Source organism: Eubalaena glacialis, chromosome 9, assembly GCF_028564815.1.
Source record: "Eubalaena glacialis isolate mEubGla1 chromosome 9, mEubGla1.1.hap2.+ XY, whole genome shotgun sequence".
In the NCBI taxonomy this organism is placed as follows: domain Eukaryota; kingdom Metazoa; phylum Chordata; class Mammalia; order Artiodactyla; family Balaenidae; genus Eubalaena; species Eubalaena glacialis.
The window spans coordinates 63746128-63773919 of record NC_083724.1 but is presented as its reverse complement, the minus strand read 5'-3'; the positions used below and the strand labels follow the sequence as shown (position 1 = coordinate 63773919).

The following is a 27792-nucleotide window of genomic DNA, read 5'->3' as shown; positions in this document are numbered from 1 at the left end:
ACACTCTTGGTTTTCCCACCAGAACACTCTTTCTCAACAGTGAATCTCCTAATTGTAGTGTCTTTTGCAATCTAGATAGCTAAGAATTTCCTCTTTCATCAAGTCCCAGTTCCCTTTTGATTAAGCTCTTCCCCCCTTCCTTATCTCTTTCCTCTTGCATTTTACCATAAGAAGCAAGAAGAAACCAAGCCACATCTTCAACACTTTTCTTGGGAATCTCTTCAGAAAAAATATCCAAGTTCACCACTTACAAGTTCTGCTTTCCATATAACTGTAGGACACAATCTGCTAAACTTTCTGCCGCTACATAATGAGAATTCTCTTTCTGCCAGTTTCCTGTAATGTTTCTCATTTCCTTCTGAGCCCTTACTAGCAATGCTTTTACTGTCCTTTCTTGCAAGGGTCAGATTATGATGATTTAATTTTCCACTAAGACAATATAGCTTTTTCTCTACTGTTCATCTTACTTCCGAGTCTTTACTAGCAGAGTCATTAAAATCCGTATTTCTCCTAGCAGTCTATTCAAAGCAGTCTTGGCTTTTTCTATCATGCTTCTCAAAATTCATCCAGTATCTATCCTTTATTCAATTCCAAGCCACTTCCACATTTTTGGGTATTTGTTACAGCAGCATCCCACTTCCAGTTACCAAAATCTGTATCAGTTTCCTATTGTTGCTTTAACAAATTACTACAGACTTAGTGGCTTAAAACAACACTGATTTATTGTCTTACAATTCTGGAGGTCAGAAGTCCAAAACAGGTCTTACTTGGCTAAAATCAAGGTGCCAATAGGGTTCTAGGGGCTATTTATTCCTTTGCCTTTTTCAGCTTCTAGGAGCTTCTTGCATTTCTTTTCTCACTGCTCTTTCTCCTCTTTCACAGCCAGCAGTGTAACATATCACACCTGTCTCTGACAGTACTGCCTCTGCCTTATAAGGACCCTCATAAATACATTGTACCCACCCAGATAATCTAGGGACATCTTCCCATCTCAAGATCCTTACCTTAATCACATCTGTAAAGTTACTTTTGCCATGGAAGGCATTCACAGGTTCCAGGAATTAGGATATGACATCTTTGGGGGATGGAGGGGGTGGGCCATTATTTTTTCCTACCAAAGAACATGCTACACAAATGAGTTCCTGGAGGGCATGGTTGGTACCTTCCTCCATTTTTCATCACCTGATCCTAGCACAGTTATTGCCTGGTACCTAGAAGGCACTCAGAAAACTAATAATTGCTTTAGTCAAAAAATAATGTATTTTGTGTCTACTATAAGACACTTTAAGGAAAATCAGAGGGTGTGGCTCTGTCATGGAGCACTCAGTAGGAAAGTCCCAAATGACTTTCTTGGGGAGCACTCAGCATCCTGGATTAGGAAGCAGTCTCTAAGGATGTGTCTGCCTGTTCATGCAGCTACTCAGTCACCCATTCCCTCATTCATTCATTCATTTGATAAATACTTGTTGAGTCCTCACTTTATCCAGGTGATTCATAGGACTGGTCATACATACTGCAGCCCCAGAGCTGACTGATGTATGTGTGTGTGTGTGTGTGTGTGTCTTGGGGATTACTAGGAGTCTGGAAGCATATGGTGGTGGACAAAACACAGTTCTTGTTCTCAAAGACCTTGCATTCTTGTGTGGGGAAGCAGAGAGTACATGCAAAAATTATGTATCAAGTGATGATATGAGGAGAAATAAACCAGGGTAAGGGCAGCATGTTCCAGGTGTGCTATGTAAGGAGTCCTCTTGCCATTTGGTTGGAGACCAAAAGGAACTGGGGAATCAAAACTTATGAACATTCAGGAGAGGAACATTTCAGAAAGAGGAAATGAGAAGTGCAAAGATTCTGAGGTAAGGACTTGCACAGACTTTGAGATTTTTAAAGAATAGTAAGGATGTAAATGAGGCTCACAATGAGAGAGGGTGGAGAATGGTATGAGATGAAGTCAGACAGGTGGAAAGATGACAGATTGCATAGGATTTTGTAGTCTGTGCTAGAGAGTTGGGTTATGCTTAGAGATGGAAGTACATTAAAGGGTTGGTACAGAGGCTGGCAAAAAATCTGACTCGTTTCTTAAAAGATTACTGTTTGCTATGTTGAATATTAACTGTGGGAAGGTAAGGGTGGAAGCCAGGAAACAAGACAGGGCTATTGAAATAGTCCCAGGAAGAAGTGACACTGACTTGATTAGAGTGGTAACAGGGGTCCTGTGAAAATCTACAGCTCATACTGGATATATTTCTAAGGTAAGAACACATGATTTACATGACAGATTGGATATGGTGGATGTGGTGTGAGAGAGAGCACTTAAGAAATGACTTCAAGGATTTGGGCTGAGCGTTTGATAATTAGAGCCATCCTTTACCAAACTGGGGAAGATTACGGAACAAGAGCAAAATTTCAATTTTGGTTATGTTTAGATTGAGATGCTTATCAGACATCAAGTAGAGATGCCATTGGGTCAGATAGATGCAGAAGGCTAGAGTGCAGGGGAGAGACTGAGCCTAGAGATATACTTTGAGGAATCTTAGCATGTAGATGACATTTAAAGCTGTGGAACTGGATGAAATCCCCAGGGGAATAATTTCCGAAAAGAAGTGGTGCCAGAATTGAGCCAAGAGACACTCTTGTGTGTGGAGGTCAGGAGTATGAAGAGAAGCCTCAACAGAGTTATGCAAACAAGCAGGCAGTGGGGAATGAGGGAATCCAAGAGAGAGGGATGTCCTGGAAGCCAAATGAAGACAGTCTTTCAAGAAAGCAGTGATCAAATGTGTCAACTGCTGCAGAGAAATCAATGAGATGAGGACCTCAAAATAACCATTTATTTGGGCATCATGGTGGTGATTGTATTTTGATGGGATCAGGGATCAAAATGCCTGATTGACATTATTCGTGGAGCTCCAAGTGTCTTTACAATTCACCCGGCAGCAAAGGATCATATTGCATTTCTAAAGGTTGGCAAATACCTAGAACTTGATGCTATGCAATTTGGGGCTGACATAGTATAAATACTGAAGTTTCTTTGAAGTTAAGACTTTTAAGTTGGTTATCTTGAGTTCCTTTATTTTCAAAACTCCAAAAATGTAATAGCTTTAAATTGTCTAAATTCCTTACCTCCAATTATCTTATCTTCTTCCCAGTATAAAACAGACAAGTCCATAAGACGGAGAGGTTACTGTAACTGAGGAAAATTCCATTTTTCTGGGAGAACACAACTCAGTGCAGGCAGAATAGGCTGAAGGCACTTTAACTTTTTACCCCATTTCCTCGTGGTACTGACAGAGATCAAATATCAAATGCTCCAGGTCATAGGTTTGTTATGGGAATTCTTTAGTTGAAAATGCATTCATTCTCTTGAGACCAATGAATAGGTCAATAATTAGTGTTGTTTAGTTGCATATTCCCCTCCTCTTAGTAAAATCAACTATCAAAACATTGTTGGCTTATATGTTACTCCATATGTCTAAATTATAGACTCTATATTTGGTATCTTTTACAAAAAAATAGGAATAACTGTAAAGCACGTACAACAGTGAAATTTATAGAGCCAAAAAAAAGTTCTCAAGTGTTCTTCCAATGTTCATTATAGGTCCCTTAAAATAAGATGCATAAATGAAAACTATTCTACACATTTCACTCATATTATACTCATGCTTGTTCATTTCCTTTCTATAGGGAGGAAACTTATAGAGGGTGTAGGATAGACAGATAGCAGGGGAAGCTGATTGGTAAAAGGAGGGTGTGAAAGAAATTGGCCAGATTGAATTTACAATCTGAAACAGTGATCTGAGGACAGAAATCATCTTTCCTGTGCCTGGCTTATTCTAGACAAATCTCAGGTTTTGAAGAGGTTAGAATTTAGCCTCGATGCCTCCTATAGTCCTGCTGTCTGCTCACTTCTCTCTTGCTGGAAATGTTCTCCTTGCAATGCTATAGACATACAGTTACATATGTCATTACCCTCTGTTTGAAATTCTTCAGTCTTGGTTCTAAGGATGTTTTATCTCCTAGATCATAATGCATGCTCTTGGATTTTAATATGGTAAAAAAAAAAAAATCTGTGCTAAAAATTGCTTGGCTTAATTCCAGATTAAAACCAAACAAATAAAATAGCCAACCCACCAGCCTTTACTAAGTTTAAAATGAAAGTAAGTAGAAAGGGGGAAATATATGAGGAATAGCTGGCATGTGGCCAACTCCCTGATTTACCTGTAAGCACATCACTGACTGGACACGTGATTTCAGGAAAGGGCTCAAAAAGCTCATATTCAAAAATGTATGTCCTACTGATTTGGAAGGAAAATGATTGGTCACTTTATTTTTGTCAGGGGTTAAGTTTGCTTTCTCATCCATACGTTATTATTTAACTACTATAGGTACCAAGTTTTACTGTTAGAATAAGACAGGCTCATGTTTAAGTCCCAGCTTTGACACTTACTGGGAGATTTGACCCAGTTACCTACTTTCTGTGTGTTTCATTTTCCTCAAACACAGAAGGGAGACAATCCTGACATCATGAGATTGTTGTTGATGAGGATTTTATCAGCAATTTATGAAAAAAGGACTACTGTAAAAAACCTACAGGGTCTATATTAATTGGAAATTGAATAATATATAACCTGGAAAGAACAAATTTGACAAGTATGCAATACGTATAATAACAAAGGAAATCTGGGGGAAATCATTTCTTGAGTATAGGCATTTTAAAGTTACAAGTAGAAAGACTTTTTGATTCATATTGTCAAGTGTTTAGTGCAGAAACCTATATCATTACAAAGAACAGTTTGAAATCTCAATAAGATTCACTCACTAGGAATCATCAAGGTAAAAGAAATGTAGGGGATTAATAACATTACATCAAAACTAAATGTTCAGTACGAGTGATATTTTCAGATGTCATTTCAGAAAATTAAGAGATTATTTACCCATCCCAGGATGAAAGGATCTATTAGACTATTAGACTTCTTCAGGGAAGAGTGATTCTACTTCCCACTCTATCCACCCACCCACCCATCCATCCATCCATCCATCCATCCATCCATCCATCCATCCATCCATTGTATGCATCTATGTCTTTATATATCCTAGAATTGTAAAATGCAGGCAGTAAGCATCAACAAAATCTCAAAATACAATTAAATTTAGGACACCTTAACCTCTAATCACCTCCATACCTAATCTCAATTATTCTTTGAAATTTGGGAGAATCATATATATAATTACACAACTTAGTCTACAGCTTGAGTTAGAATCACTGATGACAAAATGCTGATCTATGAACAGCAAATTTAACTGAACAGATTGCATAGAGTTGGGGCTTCCAAATGATTGTCATGAGAAGTGTGTGACTAACAGTATTGTTGATTTCACGCTAGGACATTGTGGCCTAGAAATAATGCCTAGCTTTGTCCCAAGCATTTTGTTCAACCTAACATACAAACAGTAATAAACCTCAGCGTCTTCTGGAAAATGAATCTTTGAAACATTTAAGAATACAAGCAACAAAATTAGCTACTATCAGACTTTGGTTTATTGTAAAATTTAGCAGAGTTTATCTTGTAATCCCTGACCCCTTGCTCTGAAAACAGAAGCAAAAACATAATTATTGCTTATTCTTTTCCCCCTACCTTATTTGTGCCACTGTGAAAGAAGGGAGAAAAATCACTGTAATAAATAAAAATAGAGACATAAGAGAGACAAAGATAAATCAGTCCAGGTGAGAAATACTAGGAGCAACAGAAATACCATCAAGCCGTTCAAAATAAGCTTCTTTTTAAAAGGGTGTCATATTTTAAAAAATCACACCAAAAATATAGCAGCGGAGAAGAAGAATAAATACAAGTTAATTGCACACCAATCCCATGCAAAAAACAGGGTCATTAGCCAAAGCAGTAGTATTCAGAATCCAATTTGGGACGCTTGTGCAGTGCGTGTGAGTCCCCTATGACTGAGTTGTCACTGAACTGGTCCAAGTCTGACGGGGTCTGATGGCCTGGGACATCATCCGCCAAAGTGTCCAGGTAGCTCCCCACGGAGATGCCATCCAGCCCGTCGCTGCCATCCTGGAGGCTGTTGTAGCTGCCATATAAGGAGGTGCTCTGACTCTCCAGTAAGCTGCACAGGCTGCCGCTGAGACTGCTGCCTCGGCTGGTGATGGTGGCTTTCTCTTCAATCATCCACTTGATGGACTCAATGCTCTCATTGATGAGGAGCAACTGGCGCATGAGCCTGCCGTCTGTGGCTCTGAGGTTAACCTACGGAGGACAGGGAGAGAGGAGAGACCTGCCGGTTATACTATGTTCTTGAAAGACCCAAAAGGCATTTAAATTCTGTCTTCTGCAGTCCATGATTTTAAATTCATAGAATAAAATACAAATTCACTTGAGTGCAGGATCTTTTTGAAAACGGCTGACAAATGGTAGGAGTCTTAATCAAAGAACTCACTTCCTGTCAGCCCCAATCAGGCTCCAAAAGCACAAAAAAACTCCAACTGCATCCCTGACCCTAACCAAGCTGCCTGGAAATAACCTATTGAATGTCAGATTCTGTCAAGAAACTTATTCTCTCTCTGGCCAGTTTAATAGTTTATCCATGTTAACTGAGAATATGTGTGTGGATATTGAGAGGTGGGGAGAAGAGGAGTGTGTATAAATTAAGGAATCATCATCGTCATTGCAGCAGCTCCTATTTTTTGAGTGATGATGTGGCAAGCACCATTACAAAACCTCAACACTCATTATATTATAACAGTAACCCTGTGCCATAGGTATTATTATTTTTATCCCCATTTTATAGATGAAGAAACTGAAAAGGTCTGTACTTTTTATGACTATATGGACAAATATATAATGCTGAATAATGCTTTTATTTTTAAGAAGAACCAAAGTGTTTTAATATTCCCTGAATCCAAAAGTGTGCTGATACACAAGGCCAATCCACTCTACACAATGAATATACAGATGTTTTCTGTAGATCTGATTATTTGCTTCAAATTTGTCAAGGGCAGTCCCAGTCAAAATTGGATATGAGACTCGGGGAAGGTTCTAGAACTCCCCAAAGGGCTTTCTAGGTGTATAGTCTTTTTGATGGTTTTAAGTTACTTCAGAGAAATCTGTCTTCTCAGCCACAAAGCAGAATTTCTTTGTAGGCCCTACAGGTCAATGGGAATATATGTTAACATGAAGGGTGTGGTGGTTCTGGGGAAGGTGGGGAAAGGGAGGCTGCAAGAAGTCTCATGATAGCCCTTGTTCTTGTTGGAACTGAAGAAATAAGGCTCCTACACAAATGTCAGGGCCTGGACGGGGAGGCAGAGACAAGTTTGGCCACCAGAGGGCCTAGTCACACTCGTTATGGTTTGAAAGGGATTCCAGTTTCTTCTGTTGGGGTCTTTAACCCAAGAGGCTGGACTTTGCTAATTCTCTCTTTAAGACCCAGGACTAATTCAGATTTGTGGGTTTCTAGAATTCTCAAAGGCACTCAGTCGTGAGTGACTCAAGCCATAAGGGAGAAAGAAGCCTATTGTCTTCAAATGTATGCATTCATATTGTAAAAATATTTCCTGGGTAGGAGTTAATCTATAACTGAAGGGGAACTTTGGATTGAGTGAATATGATAAACAGATATTGGGACAGATGGAATTTCTACAGTGACTTCAAAGATGTAAGATTATAGGTTGAAGTGTGTGTGTGCATGTATATGCACACACATACGTATGTATGTATAAATATAAAAAGTATGAAGTACAGTTTAAAAACCCTTAATTTTGCTAGGATATTAAATAAAGTAACTTGCGTGACTACTTTATCTTCTCTGAGAAATGCACCAAAAATACATAGGGGGTCAGCAATGAAAATCATTTCTCTCTGACGTATTCATGAGCAGAACTTAGTAAGTCTTGAGATGCTTTTCTATTTGTGGTGTTGTCTCAATGACCTTGCAGTAATGTTGTGTGGGGGAAGGATGTTTTTTGGCAATCTTCATATTCAAATACTCCCCATACTCCGTGAGTCATCAAGATACTGTTCAAATTACAAGCGATACAACAAATATTTACAGATCATCCACAATTTGCTTACATCCACTGAGGAGCCTAGAAAATAAATAGGAGCCGAAGTCTTACAAAATTCTTCAGTTAGGCATCTGTAGCTGATAAAACTTGCTGTGCCCATTGTAGGCATGGTGCAATATAAGTGTGACCATTTCCCGACAGCCCCGCAAATGAACCACAGCTGCATTTGTTCACGTGCCCATGCTGTCCTGTGAAAATGTTCTGCGCGTGCCCAGCTCTGGGCGTGTTCCCTGTTACTCCCCTCACTTGAAATACTCTCTTGTTCTCCAGATCCTCCCCATTCTTGAAGTCCTACTTCTTCCATCAAGCACCACTTGCTGATTCTAGCCTCTTCTGCTGGCCCGCTTAACCTCTGCGTCCTTTTAGTTTGTATCTAACAGTATACCTTAATTTTGTACACTTATGTTGCTACCTATTATTGTGTCTTCTCACTGGTTCTTCAGGTAAGCTTTCAGTTCCTTAAAGAAGCCGTGTCTTACATTTCGTCCATCTCTTAAGGTCTGTCTTAAGCATGGATTGCTTTTTTTTTTTTGGAAATAGTCATAATTTTAGGATCTGAGAAAGTTCAGCTCTTGAGACAATAATAATACACATTCCCAGCAACTGTGTCAACTGGGGGTTAAAACATACTTAGGATAGTTTTTTCCAGCAGTTTTTGTCTGAGCTACACAGTGGCTGCATCACGTAAAAATTGTTCAGTTTTGTTGAGCAATATGAATGAGAGGGGAGTAGACGCTGAAGTAACAAAAGCTTCCTTTGACCATGAATGATTTATTTAAATTAAAAAAAAAATCTTTTCTTCTGAAAGCAAACATTCACAGGCCATTGAACCACTGTTAGGGGAAAAATGACGAAAGCAAGTCACTTAGAACGTGTTGATCTGGCTGATAATGATTACAGACTTAACTGTGTCTAACCCTGTGTCCTCCTGGGGAGAGAGTAAACAGCTTCCCACCGTGGGAGCCCTGGGCCATCTGATTCACACGGCTTCCTGCCCATTACCTGGCGCTCCAGGCCACTTCACACTGCTTTCTCCTGGAACTAAGGTGCGATTATGCTACTGCTGATGAACGTTCAAAGTAGGAACAATTCACCACAAGACTAAATCACAGTGTGGCTTCTGTCTCCAATAGCTGCCCTGCCTTTCCTCACTGTTACTATGTCAGTCCTTAGGAAGTCTGGCCATCCATTAAAAAGACAGTAGACTTGCCCCTTGGGCAGAAATATGTGTGGTTTTCTCACTTGAGGTCATATAAGATCCCAGGGCTTTACTCTGAGGATATTGGGAGTTGGGAGGCCCTCCTCATTGTCTGAGGTTAAGTGACCCCTCCGTGGAGAGCCCCTTCCTGATCAATCATGGTATCCAATCCCCATGCTTAGTTGTACACAACATTTCTATGTTTTTATGTTCCCTCATAATACTTACAACTAGTGGAAATCATCCTGCTTATTATTGTTTACTTATTATTTTCTGTATCCCACATGAGCTTGTAAGCATCACAGTGAAGGGAACTTGGTCTGTCCTGTTCACCACTCTGTGCCCAAGACCTACAAGAGTGCTTGACACATAGTAGGTATACAATTAGTATTTGTCCAAGGGCTGAATGATGGCTTCAGGTTGAACCATCTGTCAGGAATGCCCCTCCCTTGGGTTTTGCTGTGATATGATACTTGAAGGGAAAGAATAAGGTAACTTCAGGAAAGAGCTTTGCAGCATTGAAGCAAATCCAGCATGAAATCCCATTCCCATTCATTCACAGAATTCAAACACTGAATGACTGGGGCAAGGTTATTCCTAGCTTAAATGTACAGATCACAAGATAGTATCTCTGAAAGGAAGTGGACTTCATGGGGTGAATCACGCTCCAAACGTTACTCTGTTTGTTCCAAGGTAATAACTGATACCAGCACAGCACAGTTGTTCTGTGAACACTTGGTGAAAAAAGTTAAAGGGAACAAACAAATAGGACATTACCAAAAACATTTTTTTGGTAAGGTTTTCATTCATTGATCCAAACAGATGTCAATGTCCTTTCCTCTTTTCCTCTTCACTTGTCCACTCTGGCCATTACAGTTATTGCAATGCCGTCCACCTTTGTACTTCATAAGTCTCTCATGCTTTAGGATTGTAGCCTAACAGGTCTCTCAACTCTGGACTGAATGAAGCCTAAAATTTCATGTCATTTTTGAACAAGCAATGAACTGGGTCTAGGGTAGAAATTGTAATGGGGGGTCTTGAAAGAGCAAATATTCTTTTATTTTTTTTATTGGAGTCAAATCGCTTTAGAATGTTGTGTTAGTTTCTGCTATACAATGAAGTGAATCAGCTATATGTATACCTATATCCCCTCCCTCTTGGACCTCCCTCCCATCCACCACCCCATCCCACCCAGCTAAGTCATCACAGAGCAGCGAGCAGAGCTCCCTGTGCTATATAGCAGGTTCCCACTGCTATCTATTTTACACATGGTAGTGTACTTATGTCAAACCTAATCTCCCAATTCGTCCCACCCTCCCCTTACCCCTCTGTGTCCACATGTCCGTTCTCTACATCTATGTCTCTATTCCTGCCCTACAAATAGGTTCATCTGTACCATTTTTCTAGATTCCACATATATGCGTTAGTATACGATATTTGTTTTTCTCTTTCTGGCTTACTTTACTCTGTATGACAGACTCGAGGTCCATCCACATCTCTACAAATGACCCAATTTCATTCCTTTTTATGGCTGAGTAATATTCCATTGTATATATGTACCACATCTTCTTTATCCATTCATCTGTTGTTGGACATTTAGGTTGTTTCCATGTCCTGGCTATTGTAAATAGTGCTGCAATGAACATTAGGGTATATGTGTCCTTTTGACTTATGGTTTTCTCAGGGTATATGCCCAGTACTTTGGGATTGCTGGGTCATATGGTAGTTCTAGTTTTAGTTTTTTAAGGAACCTCCATACTGTTCTCCATAGTGGTTGTATCAATTTACATTCCCACCAACAGTGCAAGAGGATTCCCTTTTCTCCACACCCTCTCCAGCGTTTATCGTTTGTAGATTTTGTGATGATGGCCATTCTGACCGGTGTAAGGTGATACCTCATTGTAGTTTTGATTTGCATTTCTCTAATAATTAGTGATGTTGAGCATCTTTTCATGTGCCTCTTGGCCATCTGTATATCTTTGGTGAAATGTCTATTTAGGTCTTCTGCCCAATTTTTAATTGGGTTGTTCGTTTTTTTGATATTGAGCTCCATGAGCTGTTTGTATATTTTGGAGATTAATCCTTTGTCTGCTGCTTTGTTTGCAAATATTTTCTCCCATTCTGAGGGTTGTTTTTTCATGTTGTTTATGGTTTCCTTTGCTGTGCAAAAGCTTTTAAGTTTCATTAGGACCCATTTGTTTATTTTTGTTTTTATTTTCATTACTCTAGGAGGTGGGTCAGAAAAGATCTTGCAAATATTCTTAATAATAAACTTTTCCGGATCTATGTTTTTGTCCAGACTATCATTTTAATACTGCAAGAATACAAAGGCTATGAATTAGCTCAGTGGAATCCAAGAAAGAGAGAAGGTGGTCACATTTTCATTTAATCAGGGAGTTGCCAACTAAGTTGACTTCTTTGGTGATGGTGTGAGGAACACAGGACAGGGCTCTGGCCTGCCACTGCCACCGTCTACCTGTTGACCTTTGGGCAAGGTGGCTTGGCATATACAACTTCCGTATACATGAAGAAGAATCCTGGGGGTTTATTCTGCGCTCCAGTGAGCCACAGGATCCAGTGAATGTAGGAAAGCAGTCTGTGAACAAAGACTAATTTCTGCCCAATAATGAAGATTTAATTCAACTGAGGAATCCACCTATCACTTTTGTCTGCTTTTTATAGTTTTTTTTTTTTAAATTATTAGCACCTTTAATTATTATTTATTTATTTATTTATTTTTTTGGCTGTGTTGGGTCTTCGTTTCTGTGTGAGGGCTTCCTCTAGCTGCGGCAAGCGGGGGCCACTCTTCATCGCGGTGCGCGGGCCTCTCACTACCGCGGCCTCTCTTGTTGCGGAGCACAGGCTCCCGACGCGCAGGCTCAGTAGTTGTGGCTCACGGGCCTAGTTGCTCCGCGGCATGTGGGATCTTCCCAGACAAGGGCTCGAACCCGTGTCCCCTGCATTAGCAGGCAGATTCTCAACCACTGCGCCACCAGGGAAGCCCTTGTCTGCTTTTTATATTGAGGTTTCATTGAAAATGTTATTTGCTAAGAAGATTCTGTAGATCAGATTGTCTCAGGATTGCTCTTCATTCTAACATAGTCTCTGATTGTTTGTCATTCCTGTGGCCATTTGATTACAAAATTGTTTCCACTACTAGAGAACCATGCAAGCTCTACAGGAGACAGACCAATCAATTTGCTGCTCCATCTCCGGCAAATTACTTAGCTAGTAAAAAACTCATGGCTAAAGTTTGAGCTCTCTGTGAATTTTAATAACCTTATCAAATTGTGTGGTAATAGTAATTTTAGCTCTTGCCCTTTGAGTTTCACTAAAAATCCTATTTGTGTCTTTTCCAAGATAAACATACATATCATCTTTAATAGGTCTATTTATTAACTGAAATGTGCGCATGAGCTGCTGGATGGATCTGCCAAATAGGGACATTGCTCACTCCACCTTGTCATCATGCAGGCTTGCACAGCGCCGTGTGTTCGTCTCTCTCACAAAGCTCTCCTGCACCATTTTTATCCTTTTATTTATGGGAATTGACTAATCAGATAAAAGCAAGCCATCTCCCAGTTATAAATCCCTACTATAAAATCCACAGTATCCATGACCCAAATCCCAAAAGTCCAGAAAGCTGTTATATGAATTAGAAGAAAGACTACTTTGCAAGCAAGTTCATAATCATGCACATGAAGAAAGGAAAATAAATAAGATTTACCTTTTAATGTGATGCCCTAATCCTAGTGTCTAAGTAGAAGAAACCAATCAGCATTTTTTCAAATTTGTAGTTAGTGGGAGGCCTCTTTTCTAGCCATATTTATTTCTAAATATACAAAAAACAAAAACAAAAGCATCTATGTGTACTCATTTAAAGAGCTGCTGTAAAGGTGCTTAGAATATTGTTTTTCCAGTAGTTTATCCCAGTTTATCTGGATGTTCCCTTTATATAACCTCCTCGTGTCTAAATTTGCTCCCTCTTCAAATTTGCCAAATCCTCATCCTCAGTTTGATGAATACAGAAGATTTTCTGCCTACTCATCCTTGAAATTTCCAGCAGTTTTATTAATAGCTTTAATTCTAAAGCACTCCTCTAACTGTTCTCTCAGAGGACCCATAAGGATATCGCTGTCTCTTTACAGTCTGAGAAGACACTCTACAATATTTGCACCCACTGCTTTTGGTTTAGAATGCTTTAGAAGAAGAGCCTGTAGCATTTACAAGTCAGTGTTATTCTGCCAAAGCTTTCCTCTGCTTTCTTAGCCAGTTCAAAGTTTACAACAGAATTTGTTTTGAATTGGGCAACAAAGGATTCCATTTTTACATCAGTCGGCTTTATCTTCCTCCATTTGAGTTGTTTTTATGTGGAATTGAACATTAACTAAAACAGTTCACTTTTTTCTTAAAAGGTCACAGAAGAGTAATTTTCCCAAAGACTAAATTACTACATAAAAATACTATCATCAGCACAGCTGACCGATTGATGTTGTTCTGATAAATTAGAATGCTGCATCTGGTTTATTTGAAAGGGGCACATGTGACTCCCCTGAATCTTGAACATAAATTCCTGCCACCAGGCCTGCTCATGAGATCTGTATAGTGTCTGCTGGTGAGTCCTCTGATTACCAAAGTAAGACAGAGAGCTTTTCAGCCTTATTCGGTCAGGTCTTAGGTCCAGTTGATACTTAGATGCCTATGACGTCAATTCCTTTTCCATATCCTAGTACAGTGAAAATTGTTTTCCTGAGAGCTTTTAATATGTATATGCAAAGTGTAATTTTGGCTAATGTAAGAGACTGTAAATCACCTGAGCTGAAGTTCGTCTGGAATGATGTCACTAAATCATGGACTCCCCACATTTGTAGCAGAACACGGACCAGCCAAGAAGTGTTTCCACTAACTTATAATACATGTTCTCTCTGCATGTGCATTTTTTTAATTTAGAACTTAAAATGATATTTTTACATGGAAGACTAGGATATGGTAATGCACCCCTCCGTGATTTGTAGTGGCCATGTTTCCCTTGGGAGGGAAGGAGGCAGGGTGGTGTGCTGGCAGATGTTGAATAATTGGCTCCCTGGCAAAACTATGCACACACGTACACACACACAAACATGCATACATGCATGTAGTGGAAACTGTTCTGATACAAAAGGGGTGTAGCACACTCTTCACAAATAACACTAAAATATGCAGTACCTTTTATTATAAATTCCATATACTGTAACTAATTGATTCTCAGAGACTGCTTTTGTTCATTTTTGTTGAATTCTTGTATGTACAGCAACTTGTGGTTTCAGTTTCAACCATAATTTAACAAACAGAATTGATCCCAATCCACTAACTCTTTTCTAAATAATTTTTCATCCTTAAATCTGATACGTGATCTGTTGTTAAAGTAATTTTCACCCTAGTACAAATTATATTCATTAAACTGAAGCCTGTTTCAGCCTTAGCACGAGTTACGTCTGAACTTTACTGGTTTGTCAGTGATGGGAGCAATTTTGCTGAACTGGATAATAGTTTTTGACTGCATGAAGAGTATTTACCAATTTTTTTTGTGCTATTGATAATGTAATAGCTAAGGACATGACACACTTTTAAGCTGAATCTGTAGTATTAACATTTCCCTGTCTTGAGGACAATCAACAAAATTAAGTCAAGTTCTGATTTATAGCATTTTCCAATTTCTGTGCTGTAAATACTCCTACCATGGCCAGTTTCAAGCTACCAATGTGATGTCACTAAACAGGGTTGGTAAGAGATGCTCAGTAGCACAGCATTATGTAGTGTGAAAACCCTGTAGATACAACAAATGTTTTAAATAACCTAAAAAAAAAATTAATCGTAAAATGTAGAAAATAATTACAAAGTGATGATTTTGAGTATTTGTTACCTTTGTTTTTTCATATAAATTATTAATTTGTAGGTTTATATACATACTTTAAGTTTTAATTGTGACTGTGGTTAAAAACTAGTATATAAAACTCCTAAAAATTTAACAAACATCTCCCACACCCCAGTAGGAGTCCGCTCCAGTCTACCACTGAAGGTACAGAATAGAGGCTTTCCCTAATCTTCTGCGTTTGTGATAAGTAGATTAGAGATTTTCATTTTTCCCCTTAGGCCATTTTTTAATAGAGGATTAAAAGCTCAATGGAATTTTATCTTTTCCCCTAAGAAGAATTTGAGGGAGATATAAAATATTTATACCAAAGTTATTAGTGTTTTTTTTTATGGAAAGGTTTCAAATACTGAATGTAGATTGTTCTTTAAGCATCACTGAGATATCAAATATATTTGGAACGGGAATAATCAAGATGTCTAAAACTCACTTAAGTATTTGCATTTCTATATTATAATTTCTAAAATATGCTGTGAACTTCTCTATCTTGGTAAACAGAAGGAAGTAGACCCAAGCAGAATCAAGTAGTAAGAGGTCACCACCATAAACAGAGTATTTCTAATTCAGAATTATTCAGCAATGCACTTAGGGGCTGTTGAGGGAATAGGACATTAGTGCTTTTTTCCCATGGTCCTGAACATCCCTCCTTGTACAAATGCTCAATCTTCTCTTTCAGTAATTACTGGATATTGATATTAGATCTGTTTGGCACAGTCCTTTTACTCCCTTTTTCTTCCTCAGTCCCTCAACTCTTTCTAATATGCTCTCTGCAGCCCAGTAGTCCTACAGGAACCCTACATTTTTTCCTATTTGTTGAGTATGAGAGAACTGAGTTGCAAGGAAAATTAATCTTTGCAATTGTTAGAAAGTAACATTAACCAGTGAGTAAAATTAAGTGAGGAAGCAGCCTCTGCAACAGAAGAAAGCACATGGCCTTTGCTGCTTAGAGCAGTGCTTCTTGACATATGGATCACCTTGGAATCTTGTTAAAATTCAGATTCTCTTCACTAGTTCTGTGCTCCTGCATTTCTAACAAGTTCCCAGTGGATGCCAATACAGGTGGGCAGCCTCTAAGATATCTCCCAATAAACCCCCTCTCTCCTGGGATCTACATCCTTGTGTAGTTCCCTGCCCTTGAGTGCAGACTGGACCTATTGACTAGTTTCTCAGGAATAGAATATGGCAAAGATGATGGGATGTCACTTCTGAGAAAAGGTTACAAAAAGACTGTGCTTTCTGTCTTGGGTATACTCTCCCACTCTCTCTGAGGAGAGCCATCTGCCAGGCTGTGAACTGTCCTATTGTGAGATCTCCACGATAAGGAACTGATATCTCAGGACAGCAGCTAGCAAGGCGCTAGGCCTGCCAAGTGCTACTGGCTATGTGAGTGAGCTTGGAAGCAGATGCTCCCTGAATAGAGCCTTGAAGTGACAGCAGCCCCAACTGACGTGCTGATTGCAGACTTGGAAGAGACCCTAATCCAGAGTCACTCAGTTTATCTGTGCCCAGACTTCTGACTCATAGAAGCTGTGAGATAACACGTTTGTTGTTTACCTTGTTAAGTTTTGGAGTATTTGTTATGCAGTGGGGATAGCTAATACACCAATGCTGTTGGTATATGGGCTACACTATGAGTAGCAAGGATCTAGATGTCTTTCTACTTGTGGATAATTTTGGATGATAGATGCTGGACCGCCATGTCTGTGGAATGCTACACTATTGATACATTGTTTTATAGTTTGAAAAAGGTAAAAAATTAAGTAAGTAGTTAAATTTATTGATGGAGACAAGAAATGTTCAAGGGACTCAAGGTCTTCTTTGAGGCACCATCTGCATCTCCCATAGGACCACCTTTCTTCTCCCTAAGAAAAGATGGTTTATTACCCTCAAGGAGAAATGACAAATGATATCTCTGGTATTCAGTGACACAGATGATGCTTTCAATAGATATCACTTATAAATAATACTCCCTATAATTTGATGGTCATAAAATGGAGGGTATAAGATAATAAATGTAAATAATAACATTCAGATATAGTTTAAGAAATTAGAATACATTAAGATTAACTATACTAATATCTTTGAATTTCCAATATTGACAAATCCACTAAATTACACTCTTGCTTTTCAAAATTCTTCATTTAATTTGAAGAATTCACTTTAATTTGGCCTCACTAGGGGAAAGGAAGGAGGAGATTAGGTTAAGGATGAAACCTGTATTTATTGAGTGCCTCCTATGAGCCCGACTTTGTATTTCATATATTAACCCATTTTCTTTAGAAAGGGCCTTCTGTAGAATGGTCCTTTTGCATAGGAAATGTAACTGAGGCACTGGCATTTTTTAAGAACCATTCATTTTTTTATCTAATGTTGATAATTTGGTAATATTTGGAATATGTCACTTTATGATGAAGATTAGTTTTCTTTTCTTTTTCATATGATGCCTAAACACTGACTAAATATTTTCATTTGGGAAAATTTGGGCGGGGCTCTCCAGATGACACAAGTTGGAGCAGTGATCTCACACCCTGAAGAGCAGCCAGTGAGAAACACCTGCCATATTCCAACATTCACTGATCATACACTGACTTTTTTTATCTAGTGATTTTGTCTCATTTAAAAAAAAAAAAAAACAAACAGCTTTAGGAATATTAATAAACATATCTGCCATTTATTAACTGCTACTTATATGCCATGCCTTAAATATTAACTTATCTAATACATTTAATGGCATTATCACAACAAATCTGTGAAGCTGATTATTATTCTCATTGTGGTTCCAATCTGACATATAAAGAGCTTGGAAGTTATCACTCCTATCTTCCCAACAAGAAAGAAACTTAAACTGAAAATCAACAACTTTTCTTAGATCCCTCAGAGACTTGAGGTCACAGGGTAAACTGCTGCCCCCAGGAGACAAAGAGGTGGTTACGGAGGATCATAGCTTCCCGAAAACAGATGCCCAGAAGGAGAAGGCCCATCTGGAGCCAATTATCAGTAGGAAGACTTAAAGTTGTTAATTGATGAGTGCTGGAGATTCAGTGTGGACTAGCTTGAGAGTTAAAAACTTCAGGGGGAGCCCCACACTTTCATGAGTTTTACCTCCTGCAGCCCCACCAGGTTCTCACTATCCCCGATGCTGCTGGCACAGACAGGGGGAAAGTGAGTACTCCCAAATATGCCCAGAGCTCTCTGTTCTCCTTCACAAGGCCTGCTGTCGAGGGACACTGTTTTACCAGAGCCTCACTGACTGGGGTTTTACCAAAGCCTAACTAACCTGGGGGAAGGGGAGTGCCCAATTCAGGCTCACGAAAAGACTGAGACCTAATCACGGACTACAGAATGCCTCTCCTTCCCTACACCTAACATCGCACCGATAGGGCTCCTGCATAAGAAAAGGGATTACAGCTAAAAGTACTACAGGCCTCAGGCTCTATTTGAGGAGTCTCTAGGAAAACCCAAAGACAACAGAATAGACATAAAAAAGATCCCAGAGGAAATATTATTCTCTGATACCTACAGCTACAGCATACAGTAAACACAATCTAACTCTTAGTCAGATAAATATAAAACCTCACATCAAAGCCCTACTTATCCCAGTTCCTTTTATATCATATACAGCTTTCAGCCAGGAATTATAAGACATGCTAAAACTCAAAAAAGTCTGAAGAGACAGAGCAAGCATCAGAACCAGACTCAGATATGGCACACATTTTGGAATTCTTAGACTGGGAATTTAAAATAACTATGATTAATATGCTAAGGGATCTAATGAAGAAAGTAGGCAACATGCAAGGACAGGTGGGTAATGTGAGCAGAGAGATAATTTGCAGAAAGGATCAAAAGGAAATGCTATAAATCAAAAACACTAAAATATAAATGAAGAATGCTTTTGGTGAATGTATCAGTAGACTGGACACAGCCAAGGAAAGGATCAGTGAGCTCAAGTTTAAATGTCTCTTCAGTGATGTGCTGGAGCATAACCTAAGAGGCCTACCAAAGCATAATTTAACTATCTAAGGGGAGATACCTTTGTGTGACCCATAATTTACTACTAATTTGGCCCAGATTTATGAAGTTGTAAGTTGACTTGTAGATTTGTGTTTGGAAGACATGAAAATGATTTCTGTCCAGTGAAAAAAAATAAATCTCAAAGTTATGGTTTTATTGTCCTGCTCGACATTAAACAGTTTTGTCTCTAACCGAATTATTTCACATGTCTTTCCTGAGAAAATATATAAACTATTCCTCTCTTTTGGACCAGCTATATCATCTTGATGCTTCTCTCATTAAATGAGCTAAATAAATCTTCAACACGTGCTCCCTCTGTTTGTACGAGAGCCATGTTTCCAACTACTTAATAATTACACTTTGATAGGGTTAGAGGTTGCCATCAAGATGCCTAGTGTGCTCACCTACTGGAACTAGTTAAACAGAGTTGCCCAGGAAGTGGCCTCTGGAGTGAAATCACAAATAGCAATTGAACTTTATCTTCTCTGACTCTCAGTTTTCTTCTGACTTGGTGCTTTTTACTCTGGTTTGTTTGCTTTGTTGTTATTGTTTTGGATTTTTGGCTAATAGTTTTGCTTAACTTACTGTTTAGGTAATATCCACTTCCACAACTGGGTACTGAACTCTCCTGTATAAAAAATATGTGTGAAATAGCCAATTCCAGGGACTTGTGTACCGAACCACTAGGCCACTCAAGGTCATATAATCTATAAATTATTCCCCATTTGGGGTAGCTCTAATTGGCAATCTGGTTTCATGATGTGTTCACTTGGGGATCTCTATTAGGATGATGGGAATCTATTCTCTGTTGGGTGAGAGATGACAAGGAATATGGTTAGTCGTTCTATACTGTTTGTTTGTCTTTTGGTGTGCTCAAATCCATGTACAAAATACTATTTCCATTGATTAGTAGAGTAACTCTTTGAGAATGTGTGCTTTGCATTTTCTAGTGTCCTGTGCCTGGGGTGGTAGAACTAAAGTTTCAAGTCCTGTTGGTAGCTATTTAGTTGAGAAAAACCTTTTACTGCTCATTGATAAGAAAATGAAATATTTCCCTACTTCTAGAGTATACTAATAAATTATAAAGTCTCTTAGGAAAAAAGAGAATTTTCTAATTAGAGACAATAAATACTTGCAAAATTTTAATATTCCCAGAATTTCAAGAAAATAAAAAAATCGAACTCTAGTATATTGAATGTACTGACATTTTAAGGAAAAAAAAATTCCTCACGATGTTATCGCAGGAGCATCAAAGTGAATCTTTAGACATGAATTGGTTTGGTAATTTTAGGTTATAAATCACAGAATACCTTTTCCTTGCTTTTTTCAGTATGGAGACTAAACATACAATTTTATTTTATTTTTTAAGATTTGGATTTATTTTCTAATGAAGAGACCAGTTAATACTAAATTCCTAAATTTCTTATACTGGTTTACTGTGAGATAGGCTAACGTTTCTTCCATATACTGAGATTAAGAAAACATGCAATTACGTATTCAACTATATTGCGTTATAACTCTTAATCTTTTTGATTCAACTGTAATTATGTTCTGTACTGTGTCAGTTTAAACATAATTTGCAAGATATTTATTAATTTTAGAACTTTAATATAAATCAAGTTAATAACTAAAACTCTATAGATATCTGTAATTTCTAAGGAAAATAGAATATTGAAACATGGGACACCAATTGTTATGTATATCTTTGCTTTTAATTTTAACAGTAATAAAGTGACTATATCTTTGGGTCATTTTAATGAACATATTTTTCCATCTACAAAAGTGTTAAAGGTATGCCTTTGGCTGTGGAGACCTTACAATGTAGTTGTGTAAGCTTTGCTGGTCTCCTAAAATGCTTATGTATGACAGACAGTGATTACATTCCAGTTTTTCTCTGAACGAATAGTAAGTTTGATTAAAAATTATGGCTTATATGGGTTGTTGAGATTAAACTAGAAATAAACATGGCAAAGAACTATAACTAAATGTTTTTGCTTATCAAAGAGGAGAGTATTTTTGTTCTCAGTTAAAACGGTTTGTTCCAGAATGTGAAAGGAGATAGTAAAGAACAGAGCTTGAATTGAAATAGAAACTGAGTAAATATGCCAACAAACCCAAACTATATTTGCCTTGAATTATCATATCTACAAAGAATGATTCTGGAAAAAAAGCAATAAAATGTGTAAAAATGTTGGTAAAATTTGCTCAGCTTTGATGGATTAATTAGGAGATAAAATTTTTTAAATCTAAATCTTTATTAGAAGAAAAAAATAGGTTTAAAACAATGAATAACAACAAATTTCATTAAATATTAAACAGTTTAGTTATCAAAGATATTTAGACAATACGTTAGGAGATAATTTTATAAAGGAGTTTGTGGATAAATTGCTACTATTTTTAATGCAAAGCTAGAACTTGTTTGTTTTTTTTTTCCCCTCTGTTGGAATGAAAAATTGGTGTAGAAGAATTTAGTTTGCTCTTAACAAGAGGTAGTAAAAGGTTATTCTTCTGTGTAATCTGCCCAGATAGCAGAGATTCCTTATCTAACCTGAAAAGTTTCCATTCTTTGTGTTGACTTTGGCATGTCCTTGATTAAAAAAAAAAAAAAAAGTTACTTAAAGAGTTACTTAAAAATTGTGTTGTATTCTTAACTCCAAACTGTGACCATTCATTATTTCCAGGCACATATGCTTGTGTTTTAATCAAACAACTAAATCTATTCTAATAATACTTTAACCCTTTTAATTTTACCTTCCCAAGATAAGACCCCAAATTCAGGGGTAAATTTTTTATGTAGCTTTTACACCCAAGCTAGTCTTTAAGGTCTCTGCAAAGGCACCCGTTTGCTAGACAGCAGCCACAGCAGATGACTGGACACTCCTGTGTTCTTTATTTCCAATGGCTTTCTCTCTCTGATTATCTGTGATTCAGCATATATCTAGTACTGTGATGATCCAGTGCTCATAATCTTATTGAGCCCTTTCCATTTTCTGCAGATAGCTTAATGATGCCTCTGGCACCGAAGATTATCAATCACTAAACTTATATGCTTCTATCTTTAGTCTTTTAGAAATTAAAGTGTTTAAACTGCCCCTTTGCATGATACCATTTTGAAAAATTACTGTGTTTGATTTATTTTAAATGAAATTATTTAGCCCTTTAAATGACATTGCATCAAAAACTATATTCATTTTTCCAATTTAGTATTCTCCTAGAATTTTACTCTAATTAGATGATTTCACCTGGATGTGTAAGAGTTTGCTCTTCTTTGAATGTGATGTAGTTTGTCATGTTTATATCTACACTGATCTATTTCTGGAAGAAATAGCATACAATGCTTTTAAAACAGAGGTGATGGCTGACTTGTTATTTATTTATAGCAATGATGTCTTGTGACTCAATTACCCATTGATGGGGTAGTTTGCTGAGAATAACAAGGAAACCTAAAACTTTGATTCTAGTTTTGGTTCCATTAGTAACTTAACCTATGACTTGTAATAAGTCACCTAATCTTCCCATGCCTACATTTTCCTATTGTTAGGTAAGAATATTGGAGATTATCTTTAATATTCCTTCCAGCCCTAAAATGTCTTGATTCTCCAAAATATCACATTAATAGTATATGATCAGTATACAGTTTGCAAAGAAAAGTGAAATTTCCCCCATGTCTCCAATAGAACACTGTTGGAATGATCCCAGAGTTTGATTCTGGGAGATGACTGCATTGGTAGAAAGAGTTTACACATGATTAAGGGATCTTTCAAGGCAGAGAATTTTTCAAGACATGGCAGAAACAGATATAGTGATAACAGTCAAATGCAAAGACAAATGACAAAGAAGTGGTAAGCAGGGACTCCTCCAGTGCAATGGGTCTATCCTATCCATTAATCCTAGTTTCTGACTGGGATTATTAGTATTCAATACGTGGCAAATCAACAAAGGTATGCTGAATGAAGAAACGGGTGAGGGAGAAAAAAAACTGGTCCATATGTATATGGTAATGTAACAGAGAATAAGTATGGATTAATTTTCTTTGGGAAAAGAAGACCTATGTCAGTTGCATAATGACGAGCAAGATGGATTTGGATAGAGAGAGATGAATATGGGTGGCTTATGTCAAGAAGGACATTATAATTTGAGCCTGTAATGAAGAAAATAGGCAAAGACTAGAGATGTAAAAGTTCACTTCCTGATCAGGGAAGTGGCAAGCCAACCAGAGGTGCCGAGGATCAAGAATGTTTTTGGAGGTGAAGGTGAGAATGTAATTTGGAGGCATGTTATGGAGAGTCTGGAGTGCTGAGCAAGGGTAAGAAATGCTGTGAGAGTCCATGCTGTAGAAAAGCTCACCATATTGTCCTAAACAGAAGCTCTTGATCAGAATATCACCACACTGCTATGCTGTGGGTTACTGACCCTAAGCTGCCCTCAAAAGAGCTTCAGGGGGCTTCATTAGTATCTCAGGCCTATTTTCAGCGTGGACAAAATTTTGCTAATTGCAACAACAAAAGATATTAAAGAAAACACTTTGGCTGTGTAGGGAAGTTAGCTAAGGACTAGAGCTTAGACTGACACCAGGCCACCTTTATCTTGTGCATCTTTTTCTAGAGTTTTGCCAAACTGTAAATAACCTACTACTTCACGCTCCTGAATCCAAAGTGATAGATTCTCTCTTAGGAGGAATCGGGCTGAGAATTCAAAAAAAGTCTATTTGTACATGTGAAGCAAGGCTGTTTTCCATTTTTTAATCAGGAGCAAAGATGTGGGTGAAATGCTTTTCAAGCATATGACACAGAAAGGCCCAGAGGTCTTGACTCCAAATTCTTATTCTGATCTCCCATTTCCTCCCCATAAACGCAGTCTTACTGTTCTTAAAATTCTCATGACAAATATGTTCTTCCTCTTGAGTTTTGACTTCCTATTTAGGGACATACTTAAATTTCTCTGAAGTCTATGTTTATGCTGCCTTTTTTTTTTTTTTTTAATGAACACAAAAGAAATTTGTTACATGCCTTTCAACTTAATTGCTAAACTCACTTTATGTTTTAAATGAGTGCATTTTAAAAAGTTCTTAAGGCAAGATTTCCTTTTTAAATTGTATCCTTATAGCAGTTTAAGAAGTTAATGTAGTAATAATTTCTTTAAATGAATGATGATTTGAGAATCTCGTTTTCCTTAAGAAGAAAAACAAATAGCCTGGTGCTCCATTCTGTGGAACAAGGATATAGATTCCTAAGATCCATGGTGATTCCTGATTCATTTCATTCTGAGCACCTTTCTTGACAGCTTTAGCCATCTTTAATATACTTAACCACTTTCAAAATAATATCTCATGCTACTTCAGAGAGATGCAGCTAGACTCAATTCGTTATAGCTTGTGGAGTGGTTAGATGTTCTTGGATAAAAGGTACTATGTGGAATTGCAATATGATTATCATAATTAGGAGATCTCATTCTCAGCTTATGCAACTCATGGGAAAATATTTTTGTACCAAGGCTAAGAATTTGATCCGTATCATTATGTAAAAGCCCTAAATATTTTCAGTTGCTTTTACACCTTAACTTTATGCTTAGTCAAAATTAAGAGGTATCAGTTTCTGTTTAAGCTTGTCAAGAAAAGACTACCATCCAGATACTACTTCTTTTTCACTGTGAAAATTACGAAGTTATTCGACATTCAGATAATCTTAACAGATTCTTGCTCATACATTGGTAATATCACTTTACAGAAACACTTTACCTAACTGTTTTCTCTAAATAAACTAAGGAACAATAGATTTTTTTTGTTTTTTCCTTTTTGACTCAGTATATTTGGGCATTTCTTTGCTACATCTTTATGAAGTTCCAAACTTAAACAGTGTAGGAAAATGGTGTCCCAGGCAGACTGGTATCCTAGAAAGAACTTGGGTTTGGATCTTGAAAGATCAGGGATAAAATACAATTATTCTACTAATTAGCTCTTAGATTTTGGTCAATGAGACATGTTACTTAGTATTTTCTCTATACCAATGTTTTCATCCAGAAGATGGCATATGTTACCTACTGGATTACTATATTAGTATGGTTGGAAGAATTGCATGGAATAATGTATACACATACATAGAGCCTGGCCCAATGGTGTTCAATAAAACTTAGTTAACTCCTGGACTTTATAGCAGTAAATGCCTACATTGGGAAAAGAAAAAAAAAATCACAAATCAACAATCTGACTTTACACTTAAAGGAACTTAAAGGAACTATAAAAAGGAGAACAAACTAAACTCAAAATTAGCAGAAAGAAGGAAATTAAAAAAAATTAGAACATAAACAGAATAGAAAATAGAAAAGTGATAAAAAATAAATCAATGAAACTGAGTTGCTTTTTTAAAAGATTAACAAAATTGACAAACCCTTAGCTAAACTAACTAAGGAAAAAAGAGAGCAGGCTTAAATAACAAAAATCAGAAATAATAGGAAGCATTAAAACTGATGCCAGAGAAGAACTAAAAAGGGTTATAAGAGACTACTGTGAACAATTATACACCAACAAATTGGATAACCTAGTTGAAATGGATACATTTCTGGAAACATAAAACCTACCAAGACTGAATCATATATAAATAAAGCCTAAACAGGCCTATGATGACATTCATAACAGGCTACCTCCAAAAAAGGAACCTTGGTATACTGAATATCTTAAGCTGAAGGAGCTTGAGAAGACAGAAGAAGCAGGAAGGTCACTCTGACCACCTTTCCCCACTCTTCTCCTGAAACAGGTCCTGAAACTCTCAGGTGAGAGATGCCTTCCCTATCTTCAGAGGAAAGAAGCATCCTTATCTTCAAAGGCAAGGGTACGCTGAAAAGAATCTGAACCAACAGGCCTTGCTAAGTTTCCTCCAGTTTATTATACTGAGCTCATACTCTTCGACCTATGATATTTCTCCATGATTGTCCACTTTTCAGCAAACCTAACATAAAAATACTCAGTTTTAATCATTTCTTCATGTCTTCATTTCCTTATGCAGGCTCCTATGTCACATAAACTTTATATTAAATAAAAAAATTTGTATGCTTTTCTCCTGTTACTATGTCTTTGTCAGTTTAATTTTCAGACCCAGCTGGGGGCCTAAGAGGGTCAAGGAAAACTTTTTTCTCCCCTATACCTATAATTAGTAGGAAGGTTGAATCATCAGTCAAAAACCTCCCTACAAGGAAAAGACCAGAAACAGACAGCTTCACTGGAGAATTCTACCAAACATTTAAAGAAGAATTAAGAACAATCCTTTTCAAACTCTTCCAAAGACTTGAAGAGGAGGGAGTACTTCCTAAGTCATTTTATGAGGCAGCATTACCCTGATACCAAAGTCAAAGATACCATACAATAAGAAAACTGTAGATGGATAGCCCTGGTTAACACTGATGCAAAAATCCTCAACAAAGTACTAGCAGATAGAATTAAAAAAAAAAGGATTATATGCTATGACCAAGTAGGATTTATTCCTGGAATGCAAAGATGATTCAACATAGGAAAATCAATCAAATATACCACACTAACAGACTGAAGGACAAAAAACACATGATCATCTCAATTGATGCAGAAAAAGCATTTGACAAAATTTGGCATCCTTTCCTGATAAGAACACTCAACAGACTAGGAATAGAAGGAAATTACCTCAACAAAATAAAAGATACGTATTAAAAGCCCACATCTAACATCATACCCAATGGTGAAAAGCTGAAAGCTTTACCTTTCAGGTCAAGGACAAGGCAAGAATGCCCTCTCTCACCACTTCTATTCAACAGTACTGGAAGTACTAGACAGAACAGTTAGGTAAGAGAAATAAATAAAAGGCATTCAAGTCAGAAATGAAGAAGTAAAATATCTCTGGTCATAGATGAATTAATCTTATATCTAGAAAACCCTAAATCATACACACACACACACACACAGACAAAACTGTTAGAACAAACAAATTCAGCAAAGTTGCAGGATATAAAATCAGCATACAAAAATCAGTTGCATTTCTATACAGTAACAATGAACAATCTGAAAAGGAAATTAAGAAAATAATTCCATTATAAAAGCATCAAAAAGAAGAAAATACATTGGAATAAACTTAACCAAGAGAGTGAAAGACTTGTATGCTGAAAACTACAAAATGTTGCTGAAATAAATTAAAGAGGAAACAAATAAATGGGAAGACATTCTGTATTTATGAATTGGAAGATTTAATAGTGTTAAAATGTTCATACTACCCTAAGTGATCTGCAGATTCAGTGCAATCCCTATAAAAATCCCAGTGTCATTGTTTGCAGAAATAGAAAAAAATCCTAAGATTCACATGGAATCTCAAAGGACCCTAAACAGCCAAAACAATCTTCAGAAAGAAAAAAAAAAAAGCTGGAAACCTCACTTTTCCTGAAGTCAAAACATGTTACAAAGCTACAGTAATCAAAATAGTATGGTACTGGCATAAAGACAGGCATAGAGGCAAATGGAACAGAATAGAGAGCCAGAAATAAAACCTTCTGTATGTGGTCACATTATCTTTAACAAGGGTGCCAAGGCTACACAATGCAGGAAGGATAGGCTCTTCAACAAATGGTGTTGGAAAAACTGGA

General features: G+C 37.4%; 1 protein-coding gene across 1 annotated transcript in view; it reads right to left on the bottom strand.

The window, feature by feature from the left end:
* Window positions 1–5518: 5518 nt before the first annotated feature.
* Window positions 5519–27792, bottom strand: part of LURAP1L (leucine rich adaptor protein 1 like) — a 46745-nt gene continuing 24471 nt past the window's right edge. The window contains exon 2 of the mRNA XM_061199058.1: window positions 5519–6260. Coding sequence (XP_061055041.1) covers window positions 5886–6260 — 375 coding nt within the window. The 3' untranslated portion in view covers window positions 5519–5885. The remainder of the gene's footprint in view (window positions 6261–27792) is intronic.